The 18,104-nt window shown below is 42.0% G+C and overlaps 2 protein-coding genes across 2 annotated transcripts; both read right to left on the bottom strand.

Moving 5' to 3' along the window:
- Positions 1–1,859: 1,859 nt before the first annotated feature.
- Positions 1,860–9,668, bottom strand: LOC137594983 (hyaluronidase-1-like). The gene is made up of 4 exons (XM_068314719.1): positions 9,497–9,668; positions 5,009–5,850; positions 4,841–4,930; positions 1,860–2,186 (listed from the first exon to the last, which is right to left on the bottom strand). The coding sequence occupies exons 1-4, from the start codon at positions 9,666–9,668 to the stop codon at positions 1,860–1,862; spliced, it is 1,431 nt and encodes a 476-aa protein (XP_068170820.1).
- Positions 9,669–10,983: 1,315 nt separating this feature from the next.
- Positions 10,984–17,206, bottom strand: LOC137594982 (hyaluronidase-like). The gene is made up of 3 exons (XM_068314717.1): positions 16,307–17,206; positions 16,132–16,221; positions 10,984–11,310 (listed from the first exon to the last, which is right to left on the bottom strand). Exons 1-3 carry the CDS (start codon positions 17,204–17,206, stop codon positions 10,984–10,986), a joined length of 1,317 nt encoding a protein of 438 aa, XP_068170818.1.
- Positions 17,207–18,104: the final 898 nt, after the last annotated feature.

Raw genomic sequence — 18,104 nt, 5'->3', positions numbered from 1 at the left:
GGTGGGGATAAGAAGCAGGAAGCAGCAGGGTATTGTCGGAGTTTCTCCCAGTGTCTGTCAAGCTGCATGGGATGGTGGCAGAAAGTTCCTACAAAGGATACCAGTATGGAGAAGCAGTGATACGTTAAGACACCGTTGTATAGAGAGTACTGTACTCATAATCAATCAAAGTGTAACAGTGCCCTTAGGTTCTCTGTTTTTCTGTGATTTGATTCATCAACAAGTCTTAAGCTGGCGCAAAGGTGGAATATCACATCATCACAAACATACATTCAGAGTCTAATCTGTTTTTATAACCCCTCAGTTATTTCACACTTTGCAAAAACAAATACCCAAAGCTATGACCTTGATACCTTTCCTCTGGCTGTCTCACTGCACCACCTACTGTTGAATCACAGTCCTACCGCTACCTCTACCTTAATGAAAACCCTAAAAGTACAGGTTACAGTTTATATAGTGTTCAATAGTATTAAACTAAATGCATAACTCATATTAGGATATTCTAATTCATCCTCTCAGTGGTGTAACAAGTCTTTAAATCTGATGCGTCAGAGAAACCTGCAATGACGCCTGCTGAGAGTATATTGTAAAATTGAAGTTTTTATTTGTACAAACACAAACGCATTCTGAGCCAAAGTGGATATGTAAGTAGCATTATATTTATCTCTAAAACAAAATGTGTTTACAGAGATTTCAGGTTTTGTTTCTAGAACTTGAATGGTACAGTGATAAATGATATTTGGTAACTGGTAGAAGACTGGTACAAGTTGGTATGACAAAGTCATTTCTGTTCAAAATACAATATTGGGTTTTGTTTAATTTTTTGTTGGCCTTGGCAGGTGTAGATTACATGGCTCAAATCTCTGTTTCTGAGGCGAAGGGCCTATGGTAAAATGAGAGCCAGTAACAATGTTGACGGACCAGTGTAGTGGTCCTTTCTATGCCCTGGTGGCTATGATATTATCGTGTAAATCGGTCAAGACTTCCTCCTGCAGCAGCTGAGGTAGTAGCAGCTGCATCACCTGTACCCTACAACCAGGGTCATTAGTTTGCCGGGAAAGAACACCATTACGCACCCACTTTCAGGCCCACTGGTGCTTAGGTTTTACCACAACAGGGGACTCTTCGGCTCTTTCCAATGGTGTGGGGGTGTTAACTTGGTGACGAAGCCACTGATTATTTCAGTAGTGACAAGGTTTCACAGTGCAACCACATCTATGGAATCTGGAGCAGGCAAGCAAGACTATTCATCTGCATTTCTGTTACACCCCCATGGGCGGTACTCAATCTTAAATTTAAATAGGGCAACTTGTGCTGTCCAGCGCTGTTGACCTTGACTAATTGCAGATAGTAGAGAGGGTTATTATCTGTCAAATCTTTATCTGTGCTTTGATATATTAAAGATGGAGATTTACAGAGCTACATTAACTCCCAGTTTAACCAGAATCATCTTACACTTCAGTCACTCAAGGTTCCACTTGATCTGAATCTATAGGTTTATGCTAAAGAAGCTACAATCACCCCTGGCTCTCGATTCTTTGAATGAAGCTCTTTGAGCTCGGAAAATGGTCTTCTGGGTTAGGAATGCTGACCGTAAAAGTTTGATAAAAAAGAAGAAAAAATCAAAAAGAAATCAACCACCAATCAACTACCAGCTAATTTGTAAATATGGAAAAATGAAATAGCAATAATTTGCAAAAAAAAATTCATTGTCAAATATTTGGAAATTTCTGTTCAAAGTAGATTACGTTCATTAATGTATAACTCCTTCAGAGAGCATTGTGCCCCCTTCATCTTCACATTGTTTTGATTCATTGGATCCACTCTGTCAATGAATTACTTCCCTCATCTTAAGTTGTCTATCTCTGAGACGGTTTGGAGCAGCTCTCACCGCCCCATCCTTGGTAACATCTGCACTGAAACTCAGTCTTCATGAGCTTCACCTCATGCGATTTCATCCGTCCTAAAACTCTGTAGCTCTTTCCCACCCCCTGCCTCCTCTCAGACACCACCTTCCACACAGCAGGGTCGAGGTGGAGGTAGGCCTTTGAGCTCGGGTCCTTCCTCTGGCATCTTCCATGAGAGGAGCACAAGGTCAGACTGCAAAGAGTTGCTGCTGATGTCACATTCACCACGTAACGGCCCAACGTCTCATCGATATAGTGTTTGACAGCTTCACAAGAGGTCTACAAGGAGAGAGAGAGAGATGGGGAGACTTGAGGGATTATTTATCTTGTATCTGTCTGTCTGTCTGTTAGTTTCGGGTCTGCCATAGGCCAATTTCGCAACCAGATGGAAAATAGAGTCTCTCTTGTACCAAAAGTGTTCATTAATTTCTTATCAAACATTTACAAATACATGCAGGCAGGGTGCGATTTGTAGCAGAATAGGAGGGATCATCCCCCTCTGGTTTTTACTTCTCTACCTCTGCTGAGTGCAACTGAATAAATGTGTTTCCATGAACAGTCTTCTTTTCATTGCTGTTAATGGGCTAGACGTTCGTTGCCTCAGACGTTTGCAGAGATGTGGATGTATAAAGGACAAAACCTTGCAGGTGACGCGCCAACAGGAAAAAAGGAAAGACTACATGAAGTCCGACATCAGAGAAAACTGTTCACTGAGTTTTATATTTACTGACTTATTTTGACATGTCATGAAATCTTAATCTATGGGGTGTTAATGTTACTTTTACCAGATCATTAGCATTACGATAAATCCTCTTTCCGTGTTGGCATGATCAACCTTCATCCATGGTCCTGACATCTAAAGTTAGGACATAGATATATAGATACGTAGATATTGTGGCTGGCATAGAAAATTTAAATGTTTTGTGTTTTTAGCTTGTATTAAATTTGAATCTTCAACTGTTCAGAACTTGGGCATATAGGGCCTGCCATTAGCCTAAAAGCAGAATTAGGGCTGTGGATTGATTATTTTTTCATTCATTCATTCATCGTCACGACCGCTTCATCCGCTGTTGCAGAGGGCTGGAGCCTATTCCAGCTGGCCTAGGGCTTGAGGCGGGGGAAACTCCGGGCACGACACCAGTGCGCTGCAGAGCCACACAGAGATGCAGACAAAAACGCAAACACTCACACCTATAGTCAATTCGGAACGGCCAATTAGCTTGAAGCGTGTGTTTTTGGAGGTGGGAGGAAGCACCCCAACATTCCATGATACAACGTTTGAGACACTTCATAATGTGAATGTGTGACATTTAAGTTCCATTTTGTGCACTACCACGTAGGATATTATGTCCCACTTCTTTGAAGGATCATGGGGTAGCAGTCATCTATCTCTTTAGACAGCCCTTCACATGGTGTGTTTTCAGTTTAAGACTCAAAACAAAAGTAGAAAATGCGGCAGAAATCCTAGGAAACATCACAAACAGAGGCAGACTTGATTATAATTTACTCATGAAACATACTTTACTGATCCGTATTTCAGATGGTGGCTGAAAACGAGATACCAGTAATTATTATTATCTAGTCTTCAAGAAAATGAATGATGAATGAAATTTTTTGTAGAGGTTCCTCAAGGTTCGGCACTGGCCATTCAGCATTTTATCCCTCTGTTGTAGCGTGACACAGCAAGAGACTCACGAGGACGGAATTTCAAATAGACCAAGCTGTTACTGGTAAGTGCAGATCAGTTGTAGGCTGTGTTGAAAGGCTTGTGATAGATCTCACCTACTTGGTACTCAGAAATCAAAGAGCATGATTGAGGGTGAGCAAGTTGCTGTCACTGCCAAAATTTATGAGTCAAGAATTGAAATCTCTATGTATACAATTTCATTTTGCTTGAAATTCTATGTTGTGTGAAATTAATAAATGCTTTAATAAAAATATCTTCAAAAAAAGAAAATTGGATTCTTGATTCCTTGACAAAAATACAACAGTGAAGAATATCTGACAGACTGCCAGCACAAACTCAGAAATAAAGACTTAAGAAACATATGATAGATTGAATGCAACCACTTAAGTATTTTACATGTTGTGACTTGAGAGGGGCATGTGTCTTAATTTTAACTTTTAGGAATCTTGCATTGAATAATTAAATAATATGAAAGAGAAGCCTTCAAGCAAACAGGTGAGAGTTTGAAGACCTGTGTCCCAGTGGGCAGAGAAAGGGATGTTGTTTCAACTATCCTTCATCTCTCATTAAGTTTGAAATTAAATGTACAAGTAAGAGTTACAATATTATAATGACAACATTATATTAATTTTATGTACTGATTTAATCCCCAAAGGGAAATTAAGAATGCACACTCTAGTTAGTGGTTCAAACACATGCATACATATTATTGTGTACAGGCCCCTGTGGCACACGCACAGGGGGGCCTGTAGGTATGCAAAGGGAGGTAGAATGGTGGGCAGCCACCTTTGTGGAGTGCCCAAATGAGCAGCTTGTGAGGGGGATGGCGCCTTGCTCAAGGGCGCTTTGGCAGTGCTCCAGAGGTGAGCTGACGCCTCCCACTGTCAGCTCACATGACGGGTGTTTTTTGGCGGGAGTGGGAATCGAACCGCCGATCTTGAATCATAGGACAACCCACTCTACCACTGAGCCACTGCCGCCCAATAATAGATACAGTAGATAGACAGATAGATAGCTAGATAGATAGCCAGACAGACAGACAGACAGACACAGACAGACAGACAGACAGACAGACAGACAGACAGACAGACAGACAGACAGACAGACAGACAGACAGACAGACAGACAGACAGACAGACAGACAGACAGACAGCTAGCTAGCTAGCTAGCTAGGAAGATAGACGGATGGACAGATAGAAATTTATTTCTCTAACAGTGTAATTAAAGTCAAATATCAACACTCTACCTTAGATTTACTCAAGTCGTTGCCCCCCCACAGCACGACCCCTGCGGATCCTAAAGCAGCACTTTCCCCGATGGTGTAGACCAGGTGTTCCTGTAGGAGACACATGAAAGCTAGACTAAATGACAACACCACCAAAAGCTGCATGCAGTCAAAACATCTGTTACTTGCCGGAGAGAGGAACTTGAACGTTGGTACATAGGCAATGTGAGAATAAGTAAACACAGGTAGCGGTGATGTACTCAGGAGAGCTCCTACTCTCATGGCCTCCATGATGCGATGATGAGTGAAGAGGAGCACTTCTCTGCTGAGGGGCTGCAGGTGCAAGTTGAGGTAGATGCCAGGATAAAGAGCAGAAGAAGCGTTCCACAACCACAACAGCTCGTCATTCCTCTTCTTCTCTGTCTCACGACATTCACCTGTGTAATTTGTGCTGTTGACGCGGTAGTAGTTGTAGCAGTCAGGATAATCATAAAAGCCCCACAGACCATTTGGCCTTTCCTCCTGTCCAAGTTTCAGTGTTTCTTCCATGAACTTCCTCGCAGCGTCCTCAAACTCCAAACGAGCTGCATCAGCTACTTGCTGCGGACTCCAGTCTGGATGCTTAGCTCTTACCAGGGTTTTTGACCCCAACCTGTACACCTGTTTCTCCATCCAGTTTCTCTCCCAAAGAGGTTTCCAGCTCTCCCAGTCCACCACAGCCAGGCCCTTGAAGTCAGTGTCTGGGATAAACTTGTGGATATCTTCAGAAGCCACTTTAAGGTGCTCCTCCAGACTTGCATTCTGGGGCACCCCTCCATTGATCACCTCTGATTGTTTGGAGTACTTTGGATATAGACCAAGGTATCTATCATAAAAGATGGTTATGTCTCCACCTATGAAGGTTTGATTCTGATTCTGGACAATGTTGAAAGCGCTTAAGTCTAAATCAACACCAAACTGAGAGAGACAGTTGCTGGTAGGAGCGTTCCATACTGTGAGGAAAGGAACCTGGGAAAATGGGGACTGCCTGCCTGAAACAAGGACAGTCAGTTTGAAGAGAAGAAATATCTCAGGATGAAAGGAACTCATGCCTGCAAGGAAGGAAAACATTGTTATCTTTCCTTCTTTGCTCACAACTGGCATCAATACTTGAGGAACATTTTGGAAAATTTCTTCTAAAAGTCAGCTTTAAATTTCGAGGCAAAATGAATTTCAAATATCTACATTTACACCAAAGTAGTAAACTGTAGAGAGATTCCAGCTCTTGGTCAATTAATTCTGCATAACTTCCTAGATCACAAATGTTATTATGGCTTTGCCATGTGTCAAAGACATAACAGATTGTAATTAAAAGTTGAGTAAAATTTAATTAAATTCTTACTTGTTCAACAGGTGGGTTTTGGTGAGGCTTTGTGGTCTGAACAATGAAGTAAACACAAGAAGAAGTCTCATGGCCTTAGTGTCATATACCACAAAGACAGAGGAACAAAAACAGAAGTTTGCTGGGATTTTCCATAGCCAATCGCAAGCATACAAAGGTATGTTTGGTATGCTTGTGACATAAAGACAACGCTTAACAACCAATCATATATTGTCAAGGAGCTGCATTGAATGCACAGACACGCAAGTTAAAACTTGTTTGTCCCGTCATTCCTGAATTGCACTGTTTTAAGATCAACCTTTTAAACACTTCAGGGACATGTTAATGTCCTGAATAATTGAAGCACTATGAAACATGTAAATGTTTTTAATTCTGAATGAGACTCTTTGAAGATTGATTTAATAAAACCGAGGGTACATATCTTACTCAAAGGCACTACAGTTGTGCTCTAAGTGGTTGTCAACAAGCAGTAATTAACTGTTCGTCCTAAAAATTTAAATGTACACTTCAACCCCTAGAATCAGTTAAAACAATTATTTCCTTAAGACAACATGTAGTTACATGTGGGGCGGGTCCCTCTAATATCCCATGATGGTGGATTCACAATAAAATTTTCATTGGTTGCACAAAGAAATACATGGAACCTGTGGCAGTTGTTTTAAGTTTATGAGCAGATTAGGGTGTGACACCATAACTTTTCAATATTAAGCTTCACAAGATTATACATTTTTTGGGATACTGAATTTTGGATTTTGTTACTTTTGCCTTAATCAGAAGTAAATAAAGGTTTCAAATAATTTGCTCCATATGAATCTATTTAAACAATATATGACTTTCATTTTCTGAAAACTGTGACAATTATATTGCAGCTTTTCATGATGTATAAATACATCTAGAAATTGAAAACAGTATCATGATTGATATACGTATATATATACATATAGGTCACAATAAAGTTAGAAAAAATTGTGGAAATATATGTCTTGATGTCATTTTTAGATAAAGAAAACCTGGCATTTATATATATATATATATATATATATATATATATATATATATATATATATATATATATATATATATATATATATATATATATATATATATATATATATATATATAAATGTCCCTCTCACCATTTTGGGGTGGTATCTGTGTGTCACCCTCAAGCTCGGGTCCTCTACCAGAGGCCTGGGAGTCTGAGGGTTCTGCGCAGTATCTTAGCTGTTCCTAGGACTACGCTCTTCTGGACTGAGGCTTCAGATGTTGTTCCAGGAATCTGCTGGAGCCACTCTTCCAGTTTGGGGGTCACTGCCCCAAGTGCTCCTACTACCACGGGGACCACATTAACCTTAACCTTCCACATCTGTTCCAGTTGTTCTTTCAACGCTTGATACTTCTCAATCTTTTTGTGTTCCTTCTTCCTGATGTTGGCGTCAGCTGGAATCGCCACATCTATCACCACTGCTCTCTTCTGCTCTTTTTCCATCACCACTATGTCCGGTTTGTTAGCCAGCAGCTGTTTGGCGGTCTGGAAGCTGAAGTCCCACAGAATCTTAGCCTTGCCGTTCTCAACCACCTTCGGTGGTATGTCCCATTGGGATTTGGGTACTTCTAGTCCATACCGGGTACAGATTTTCCCGTACACTATCACAGCTACTTGGTTGTGCCTTTCCATGTATGCTGAGCTGGCGAGCATCTTACACCCTGCTACCACATGCTGGACTGACTCTGGGGCTTCTTTACATAGCCTGCACATTGGGTCAGATCTACTGTGGTAGATATTGGACTCTATTGCTCTTGTACTTAGGGCCTGTTCTTGTGCTGCCATGATCAGTGCCTCTGTGCTGTCTGTCAGTCCAGCTTTATTCAGCCATTGGTAGGTCTTCTTGATATCAGCCACTTCCTCTATCTGACGGTGGTACATGTCGTGTAGGGGCTTGTCCCTCCATGTCGTCTCTTCCTCCTCCTCTTCCTCCTCAGGTTTCTGCTGTCTAAGGCATTCACTGAGCAGTTCATCTGTTGGGGCCATCTTCCTGATGTACTCTTGGATTTTTGATGTCTCTTTCTGGACAGTGGCCCTGATGCTCACTAGTCCTCGGCCTCCCTCTTTCCGCTTAGTGTACAGCCTCAGGATGCTGGACTTGGGGTGAAACCCTCCATGCATGGTGAGGAACTTTCTCGTCTTGATGTCTGTGGCTTCTATCTCCTTCTTTGGCCAGCTTATGATCTCAGCGGGGTATCTGATGACCGGCAGTGCATAAATGTTGATGGCTTGGACCTTGTTCTTGCCATTCAGCTGACTTGTCAGGACTTGCCTTACTCTCTGGAGGTATTTGGCTGTGGTTGCCATTAGCCTGTGGGATTCCGAGGTATTTGTAGCTGTCCTTGATGTTCTACACACCTCTGTTCAAATGCCAGGTTTTCTTTATCTAAAAATGACATCAAGACATATATTTCCACAATTTTTTCTAACTTTATTGTGACCTATAACCTGTACAACACAACTGAAAAACAAACCAAAATCTTTCAGGTAGGTGAAGTTAAAATAAACAACTGAGATTATGTTTTTGCATAAGTGTGCACACCCTGTCATAACTGGGGATGTGGCTGTGTTCAGATTGGACTAGTAATTTTCAAATTCGTGTTTACCTGGTGTCAGTACTCACCTGTCATCAATGAAGGTTCCTCTGATCAACCCTAAATAAAGTTCGGCTATTCTACTAGGTTTTTCCCGATAGATTTTTCCAGCCCAAACCATGTTCCAGAGAACTTCAAAAGTGTCAGAGGGATCTTATTATTCAAAGACATCAATCAGGGGAAGGCTACAAAAGGAACATTGAATTCCAAAGCATTAAATATACCATGGAACATGGTGAAGACCATCATCATCAACTGGAGAAAGTATGGCACAACAGTGACATTACCATAAACAGGACGTCCGTCCAAAATTGATAAGACGAGAAGAAAAGTCAGAGAGGCTAGCAAGAGGCTGACAGCTACTCTGAAGGAGTTGCAGAAATATTTGGCAAGTACTGGCTGTATGGTGCATGTAACAACCTCTCGTATTCTTCATATGTCTGGGCTATGGGGTAGGATGGCAAGACGGAAGCCTTATCTAACAAAGAAAAACGTCTGAGCCCGGCTGGATTTTGCAAGAAGACATCGGCAGTCTCCCAAACACTTGTGGGAAATGTTATGGTCTGATGAAACCAAGGTTGAACTTTTTGGACATAATTCCAAAAAGCATGTTTGGCACAAAAACAACACAGCACATCACCAAAATAACACCATACCTCCACTGAAGCCTGGTGGTGGCAGCATCACGCTTTGGGGCTGTTTTTCTTCTGCTGGAACTGGGGCTTTAGTCAGACTGGAGGGAATTATGAACAGTTCCAAATACCAGTCAGTGTTGGCACAAAACTTTTGGGCCTCTGTTAGACAGCTAAAGATGAAGAGGAATTTCATGTTTCAGCACGACAATGACCCAAAGTACACATCCAAATCCACAAAGGAATGGCTTTACCGGAATAAGATTTAAGTTTTGGAATGGCCCAGCCAGAGTCCAGACCTGAATCCCATCGAACATCTCTGGGGTGTTCTGAAAAGGGCTATGCAATCTGAAAAATATGGAGCATGTTTGCAAGGAAGAGTGGGCAAATATTGTTACCTCAGGTTGTGCCACACTGATCCTACCCAAAAAGACTAAGTGCTGCAACAAAGTATTAGTTTCAGCTTGTGCATATTTATTTAACCAGGTTATGTGAAGTTTTTTATTTTGTTTTTTCTTAAATGTTTTAGTTTGTTTTTCAATTGCTTTGTACAGCTTAAAGATCACTAAAGTGGAAAAAGTTGTGAAATCATTTGTCTTTAGTTTTTTTTACATCACAAACACCTAGCATTTGAACAGGGGTGTGTAGACATTTTATACCCACTTACATATCATAAATTAGTGTATGTGCATTGTATATCCTTCCCTAAAAAAGTCCCCAAAAACACAACTCCAAAATAAAACTAAAGTACTTTTGTTCAATATGTTTCTTATTTTGCTTTTTGCTGACACACTCACTCCAAGAAAGTTTATTCCATTAGAAATAATACTAGTTTAAAAATAGGAAATAGAAATTCATTCAAGTGAAAGATTACAAAAGTGGCATTAATTTATATTTCTACATTGTTTATACTTCTGATAAAAAAAAGCTCCCCAAAATACAACACTGAAATGCACCAAAACAGTTTCACAACCAATTAGTAGTATTTTATTCCATAATTTCAATGTTACTCTTAACATCTGTGGGTTACATGTATAATATTTTTCTTTGATATTTAAAAATAGAGGTTAACAGTGATGCATTTACTCACAGTATAAACGATCATTTTACACATCACTCACTCAAGGTTTTACTTGACCTGAATTTGTGGGCTTTTCTAAAGTGAGAGCTACAAACACTCCTAGCTTTTGATTCTTTGAATGAAACTCTCAGAACTATAAAAATGGTCTTCTGGACTAGGATTGCTGACCATAAAAGGTTGTTCAATTAAAAACAAAACAAAAATCAACCACCAACCAACCACCAACTAACTTTTAACTATAAAAAAAAAAACCCAATAACGATAATTTGCAAAATTGGAGATTTCTATTAGAAGTAAACCACATGTTTTCATGTATAACTCCTTCTGAGAGCATTTTACCCCCCATTACTTCTAAATGGATTCATCATCACATTGTTTTGATTCATTGGATCCACTCTGTCAATGGATAACTTCGCTCATCTTAGGTCGTCTATCTCTGAGTTGGTTTGGAGCAGCTCTCACCGCCCCATCCTTGGTAACATCTGCACTGAAACTCAGACTTCATGAGCTTCACCTCATGCAATTTCATCTGTCCTAAAACTCTGTAGCTCTTTCCCGCCCCCTGCCTCCTCTCAGACACCACCTTCCACACAGCAGGGTCGAGGTGGAGGTAGGCCTTTGAGCTCGGGTCCCTCCTCTGGCATCTTCCATGAGAGGAGCACAAGGTCAGACTGCAAAGAGTTGCTGCTGATGTCACATTCACCACGTAACGGCCCAACGTCTCGTCGATATAGTATTTGACAGCTTCACAAGAGGTCTACAAGTAGAGACAAAACAAAGAGGAATCCCTGAGAGTCATCAACAAACACTGACATTATCTTACTTCTAAACCTGGACAAGCACTCATGCTTACGTGTTAATGTTGTTTGAAAAAAACTTTTTTGGATGCAAGAAATAAATGTTAAATTTTAGAAGAATTATTTGTACACGCAACAGGATAACTTTACCTGTCAAGGAAATGTTTTTGTTAGTTTTGGTTAGTATAGAAATACTATTTCAACAATTTTAGAATTTTTCTAAATTTATCAAAAGGGACCAAATGAAAATTTACATTTCCATAGGTATATAGACTCTTTCCTCAGTGTTTAGTCTGTTTATTATCGATCCAGAATGAAAAAGGCACCTTGCATTTCTAACAGACAGCCAACAATGCTGAACAGCCTTAACTTGCAGCTACAAGGCCAGGGGAAACTCATTTGCAACATGTATTCCCACATAAAACCATTTGAGGTGAAACTCGTGCTGGTTTTGGAACAAATGAAAAAGCACAACTTCATCCATCTCCCTACTACCCAAAACCTCTCTGCAGAGAACCCACCGGTCCCATTCCCAGTTGAAAGGTGTGTGGAAGCACTGGAAATGTTGAAGGCAAAGTTCGGTGTGCAAATCCATGAAATATATGCTCATGAAAAAGAAGTCCGTCTTTTCCATAATGCCTTTGTTGCCGGCATTGATGACGCTGTTAGGGTTTTACTCCAAACAAAACCCTTTTTAGTTCTTTAAGCTCGGTTGAGAGGTGTATCTTGAATGATGAGACAAGTTGTAGTCCAGACACGGTTTACTGAAGAAGTTTCAGCAGTTTACAAAGTTGATGAGGATACAGCACTGGGCTCTTCAACAGACTTAGCAACAAACCTCTGGAGAAGAGACACAAATAATCACGGGCCGTGATCTTTATAGTGTTTGGGTTAGACTGTCCTTGAAGAACGAGCTCACCAGCAGCCTGTCTCAGATTCACATGTACCAGTTATAGTTATCTAGGTGCTATGTTTCCTCTAACAAGTATGCTTGTTGCTCTAACAACAGAAGCAGACTGTCTTGCACGCTAGAAAGAGCACGTCAGCCTTCTTTTGCAGCACAGCTCCACCCTGACTGATCCCACCATCTTTGCGGCTGCGAACACCTCAGTCCCTAGCGACGCCTGCAGTACAGATCCCATCACACCCGAGGAAGTCAGAACCGCTCTGAAAAAACTTAACAACAGGAAAGCCCCTGGCATCTGTGCAGTAACGGCTGAGATGCTAAAATCTGGTGGTGACAGTCTTGTTGAGTGGCTCACCCACACCTTCAACCATGTGGGAGACAGAGAGACTTCCCAGTGACTGGACCAGAGGAGTCATCCTACCCTTCTGGAAACATAATGGTGACAAGCTAGTCTGCAGCAACCACAGAGGCATCACACTTCTCTCCATCCCTAGCAAGAACTTCAACAGGATCTTGCTCACCCGTGCTCTCCCAGCCATCAGAGGTCGGCGCCGTCTCAAGCAGGCTGGCTTCATGCCTAACCGCTCCACTACAGACCACATCTCTGCCGTTTGCCTGCTCATAGAGAAGACCCATGAATTCCGCAAAGATCGACAGCTATACATCGGGTTCATCGATTTGAAGACTTCCTTTGACACCGTCTGCCATGCCTCAGTCTGGAGCATTCTACAGTACAGACCATTGGAGCACCACCCAAGATCGTTGCCCTGCTCAAGCTGCTCTACAGCAACGCAGAGAGCTGTGTCTGTATCAACAGTACAGACTCCAACTGGTTCCCCATCTCCAGTGGCATTCACTAGGGCTGTGCGGCTGCTCCTGAGACGCCCTGGTCATATACAGAGGAGAGGCAGAGAAACCTGGTCTTCGAGTGAGCTGGACCAAAATCAAATTCATGCATGTCGGTGATGGACCAGATCCACCTCCTCTGCAGCTAGGTGATGACACTGTGGAGCCTGTCAAGAGCTTTTTGTGTCTGGGGTTCATAGTGACGGTCAATGGGGACCTTAAACCAGAGATTCTCCGCATGAGAGTTCTGGCAGCATCAGCTCTGCAGTCTCTTTGGAAGCCACTCTGGTGGCACCAGACCATCTCCCGCAAGACGAAGCTCAGAATTTCTAACTCTCCATCCTGCTCTTTTTCTTCTTTTCCTTTCAGCTTTTCCCATCAGGGGTCGCCACAGCAAATCAATTGTCTCCATCTAATCCTGTCGTCTGCATCCTCTTCTCTCACACCGACTACCTCCATGTCCTCTTTCACTACATCCATAAACCTCCTCTTTGTTCTTCCTCTAGGCCTCCTGCCTGGCAGTTCAAAACTCAGCATCCTTCTACCAATATATTGCCTATCTCTCCTTTGGACATGTCCATCTCATGTCTTCTCCATCCTGCTCTACAGCTCGGAAACTTGGCCCTCAAACAAGACCCTGGCTGCCAGTATAGATGGTTTTGATAGCAGGGCTCTCAGAACTGTCGAAAACATCAGGTGGCCCCAGTGGGTTTCCAACAAAGTCCTTAGAGCTTCTTGCCAGGCGGCGCAACATCGTTTGGTCATGTCCTCTGCCTTCCCCCTGATCACCCAACAACAGCCATTCTCCAGTTTGACCCTAAGGCCGCAGGCTGGAAACGACCTCGAGGCAAGCCCCGCAGCCGATGGCTTGACGTCATTGCGGATGACCTCCGACAACAGGGAGTTGCTGTGGAGGATGCAGAGCAGCTGGCACAAGACCGCCAGCATTGGAAAAACTGACTCATCTGGTTGGCTCAACGGACAGGGACAGCACACACACACACCCCATCGCAAGAGCCCTACTGACTGACTGACTGACTGTGCTTGCTCTGTTCTTTTGTGTTCAGAAAATTATGTAATATACAAAGGACTAAGTGCTATCTATGTTTGTGTAAGCAGAATCATTTTGTGGTCACTTCCATTGTTTAACATAAATTTCCAACGACGCCCAGCCTTCTTATCAGTTTGAGTTGGCCGAGTTACAGAACTCTGATGTTCTGAAAAAATGTATTCAAGCCCGACAGTCTCATTGACTTCTATACCGCCCTCCCAAACGACACATACACTAACATGAAAAAACACACAATGCAGATGTCCACACTTTTTGGCAGCATGTATATCTGCAATCCTTCTCACACGTGAAACTCCTGAAAACTCTGATGAGATCAAGATTGACAGATGAACATCTTCATCAGTTAAACTGGCTGTGACTCGCACAGAACCCGACCTTCAACTTCTCACCTGCCCAATGCATGCCCACTGATGAACATACATATGTAGGCTCTCTTTTCTGACTTGAATGAGTCATAAACAAATATAATTATAATAAAATGTACTGGGGAGATGTAATCCATCTCCATAACCATACTCGTAGTGAAATGTAAATGTATGCTGCGTAGGTGCTCTATCACTTAGTTTGGTTTCTCAACTTCCTTGATTTGTGGTTTTCACAGGGAAATTGATGAGAGAGAGAGCTGTCTATGAGCCTACTGGATGCGAAAAAAGGAGTATAAGGAAGGAACAGAAGAAATCTATGAGTTATTTAAATAAGAGATTCTGCCCTGTTAACAAAGCTGAACTTTTACCTGTTAAGATAAACAGACAGACAACAAAAAGTCAATGTCCATGGCCTTTCTTCTGGGAAGATTCCAGAGACAGTTATTTGATTGTTATCTAATTCATAAATAGCGTTATTTGTTTCACTAATAGTGTTATTATTTATTTCATGAGTTAAGATCCCGGAAAGGGTTATTAATATTTGGTTATGTGTGGCTTTCTGGAAGACAATAAATGTTTACAATATATGTGATCGTCACAGTTTTACTGTTACAAACTGACCCCAGCCCCCTATCAGAGAAGGGAAAAGTTCTGTGGTCCTTACAGGAAAACGTTTGGAGACCCCGCTCTCTAGATCATTCACAAGGTTCTCCCTAAGCCACTCCCGTGTTGTCTTGGCTATGTGTTTAGGCTTGTTGTCTGGTTGGAAAGTGAAACTGAGACGCCAAGTGGAGCTGATTTTCATTGAGGATCTCTGTACTTTCCTCCATTCAGCTTTATATTAATCCAAACCAGTCTGATGAAAATCACCCCACAGCATGATTTTGCCACCACCATGTTTCTCTGTTGAGCTGGTATTGGGGAGGCAATGAGCTATGTCTAGTTTCCAGCACACAATTGCTTTGAGTCCTTCAGGTGTTTCTTTGCAAACTCCAAGGGGGCTTTAATGTGTTTTGCTCTGAGGTAACACATCAATCTATCCACTCTCCCAAAAAAACAGATTGGTGGTAGGCTCTACACAGCATCTCAGGATCCAACCATCAGGTTTGTCAGTTTGCTCGGTTTCATCATAGGAGTACTGGTTGGGCCAAAATTCTTCTATTTAAGAATTGTGGAGGGCACTGGACTGAATTTCACTGCATCAGAATATTTCACAGCCTTCCACAGATTGAACTTTGCAATAATCATGTGTCAGATCCCTGCCAGCACTTACTTTGACCTCATGGTTCGGTTTTTGCTCTGTACAGCCTATGATGGAGAGTCGTGTGACTTTCGAAATCATGTTCCGTCAACTTGATTTGTCACAGGTGGACTTCAGTTTCATTCTGTATGCACTCTATGTGTTCATACATAGCAACACATAGATTGCATGCATATTATATTTATTCATATTTACCTATGCACATACACATACATTTATGCTTACATACACATATACAGTACATAAATACAGAAATGCAGAAATACATGGTGATAAATAAGATAACTTTGCCAGTCTGATGTAAATGTGGTAACAACTCCGGTACACTACCTGAGATAGACTGAATTCATGGCCACCCCATAGCACTGCCCCTGCAGATCCAAGAGCAGCACTCTCCCCAATGGTGTAGACCAGGTGTTCCTGCAGGAGACACATGAAATGACAAAAACAGTCTAAATGACAACAACATCAAAACCTGCATGGAGTTAAAACATCTGTTACTTACCTGAGACAGGAACTCTAATGTATGTGCATAGACAATGCGAGCATAAGTAAACACAGGCAGTGGTGATGTACTCAGTAGAGCTCCTACTCTCATGGCCTCCATGATGTGATGATGAGTGAAGAGGAGCACTTCTCTGCTGAGGGGCTGCAGTTTTGTATTGAGGTAGATGCCAGGATAAAGAGCAGAGGAGGCGTTCCACAACCACAACAGCTCGTCATTCCTCTTCTTCTCTATCTCTGGACACTCACCGGTGTAGTTTTGGATGTTGACGTGGTAGTGGTTGTTGCACCCTGGAAAACCATAAAAGCCCCACAGCCCATCTGGCCTTTCCTCCTGTCCCAGTTTCAGTGTTTCCTCCATGAACTTCCTGGCAGCGTCCTCAAACTCCAAACGAGCTGCATCAGCTACTTGCTGCGGACTCCAGTCTGGATGCTTAGCTCTAACTAGTGCTTCTGACCCCAACCAGTAGACCCGTTTCTCACCCCAGTTTCTTTCCCAAACAGGTTTCCAGCTCTCCCAGTCCACCACAGCCAGGCCCTTGAAGTCAGTGTCTGGGATAAACTTGTGGATATCTTCAGAAGCCACTTTAAGGTGCTCCTCAAGACTTGCATTCTGGGGCACCCCTCCGTTGATCGCCTCTGATTGGCTGGTGTACTTGGGATATAGACCAAGGTAACCATTATAAAAGATGGTTATGTTTCCACCTATGAAGGTTTGATTCTGATTCTGAACAATGCTGAAAGTGCTCAAGTCTATATCAACACCAAACTGAGACAGACATCTGCTGGTAGGAGCGTTCCATACTGTGAGGAAAGGAACCTGGGAAAATGGTGATTGCAGGCCTGAAACAAGGATGGTCAGTTTGAAGAGAAGAAATATCTCAGGATGAAAGGAACTCATGGCTGCAAAGAAAGAAAGACAATGCTGCTGACAATGGACAAGTTGTGAGGCAATTCATTCATTCATCTTCCACTTTTGCGGGTCATTGGGGGTTGCTGGAGCCTATCCCAGTGGACTTACAAACGAGAGACAGCGAACATTCTGGATGCATCACCAGTGCAACGCAGGTATGTCATTCTAGTCTCATATATCTAATGAGACAGGAATGTACCCACAGTGACATCAGTGTACCATGCACATAGAATGTCCCTATTCTATGTGGTCCTCTAGGTTTGTGTTATAACCCACATAATTTTCCTTTAAGGATAAATAGGTGTGGGCTCTTAGGGGTTAAAATCAATACTATGTTTTTCAATTGTAACACAAAGGATTTCATCATAAATCCCTGATTCTTTATGCATAGTCAATTAATTTGACATACCTTTCTAGATCACAGATGCTGTTGTAGTGCATGTGGGAATTAAACAACTGACTATAATACAAATTTGAGAAAAGCCATGTAAAATTCAATTACTTACCTGTTCAGCAGCTGGATTTTTGTTAGGATTTGTCTCTTGATCTGAATGTCACATGTACTAAAATGGGAGGTAACAAAAGAAGAAAAGTATATGGGGATAATGAGCAACCAATCATAACCATGCTGATTCACAGAAACAAATGAAATGTATGCATACAACTTTGTACAACCAATCATACACCTGTTAATCTTCTCAAAAAGTTGCTTTGAACTCACAGGCAGGTAAGTTAAAACCTGTTTGTCCTGTCAATCTTGAATGACACCATTTCCTTTCACCATAGTAACACTGATAAAATACGTTAATGTCCAGACTTATGGATTTAAAAGGTTTGAGCTCTTAACTGATGGTTATGACCCCACAGTTAACTCCCCCACTTCCAA

The sequence above is a fragment of the Antennarius striatus genome, chromosome 5 (assembly GCF_040054535.1).
Source record: "Antennarius striatus isolate MH-2024 chromosome 5, ASM4005453v1, whole genome shotgun sequence".
NCBI classification, from domain to species: domain Eukaryota; kingdom Metazoa; phylum Chordata; class Actinopteri; order Lophiiformes; family Antennariidae; genus Antennarius; species Antennarius striatus.
Note: the sequence above shows the minus strand (reverse complement) of the source record. Positions and strands in the feature narration are given on the sequence as shown.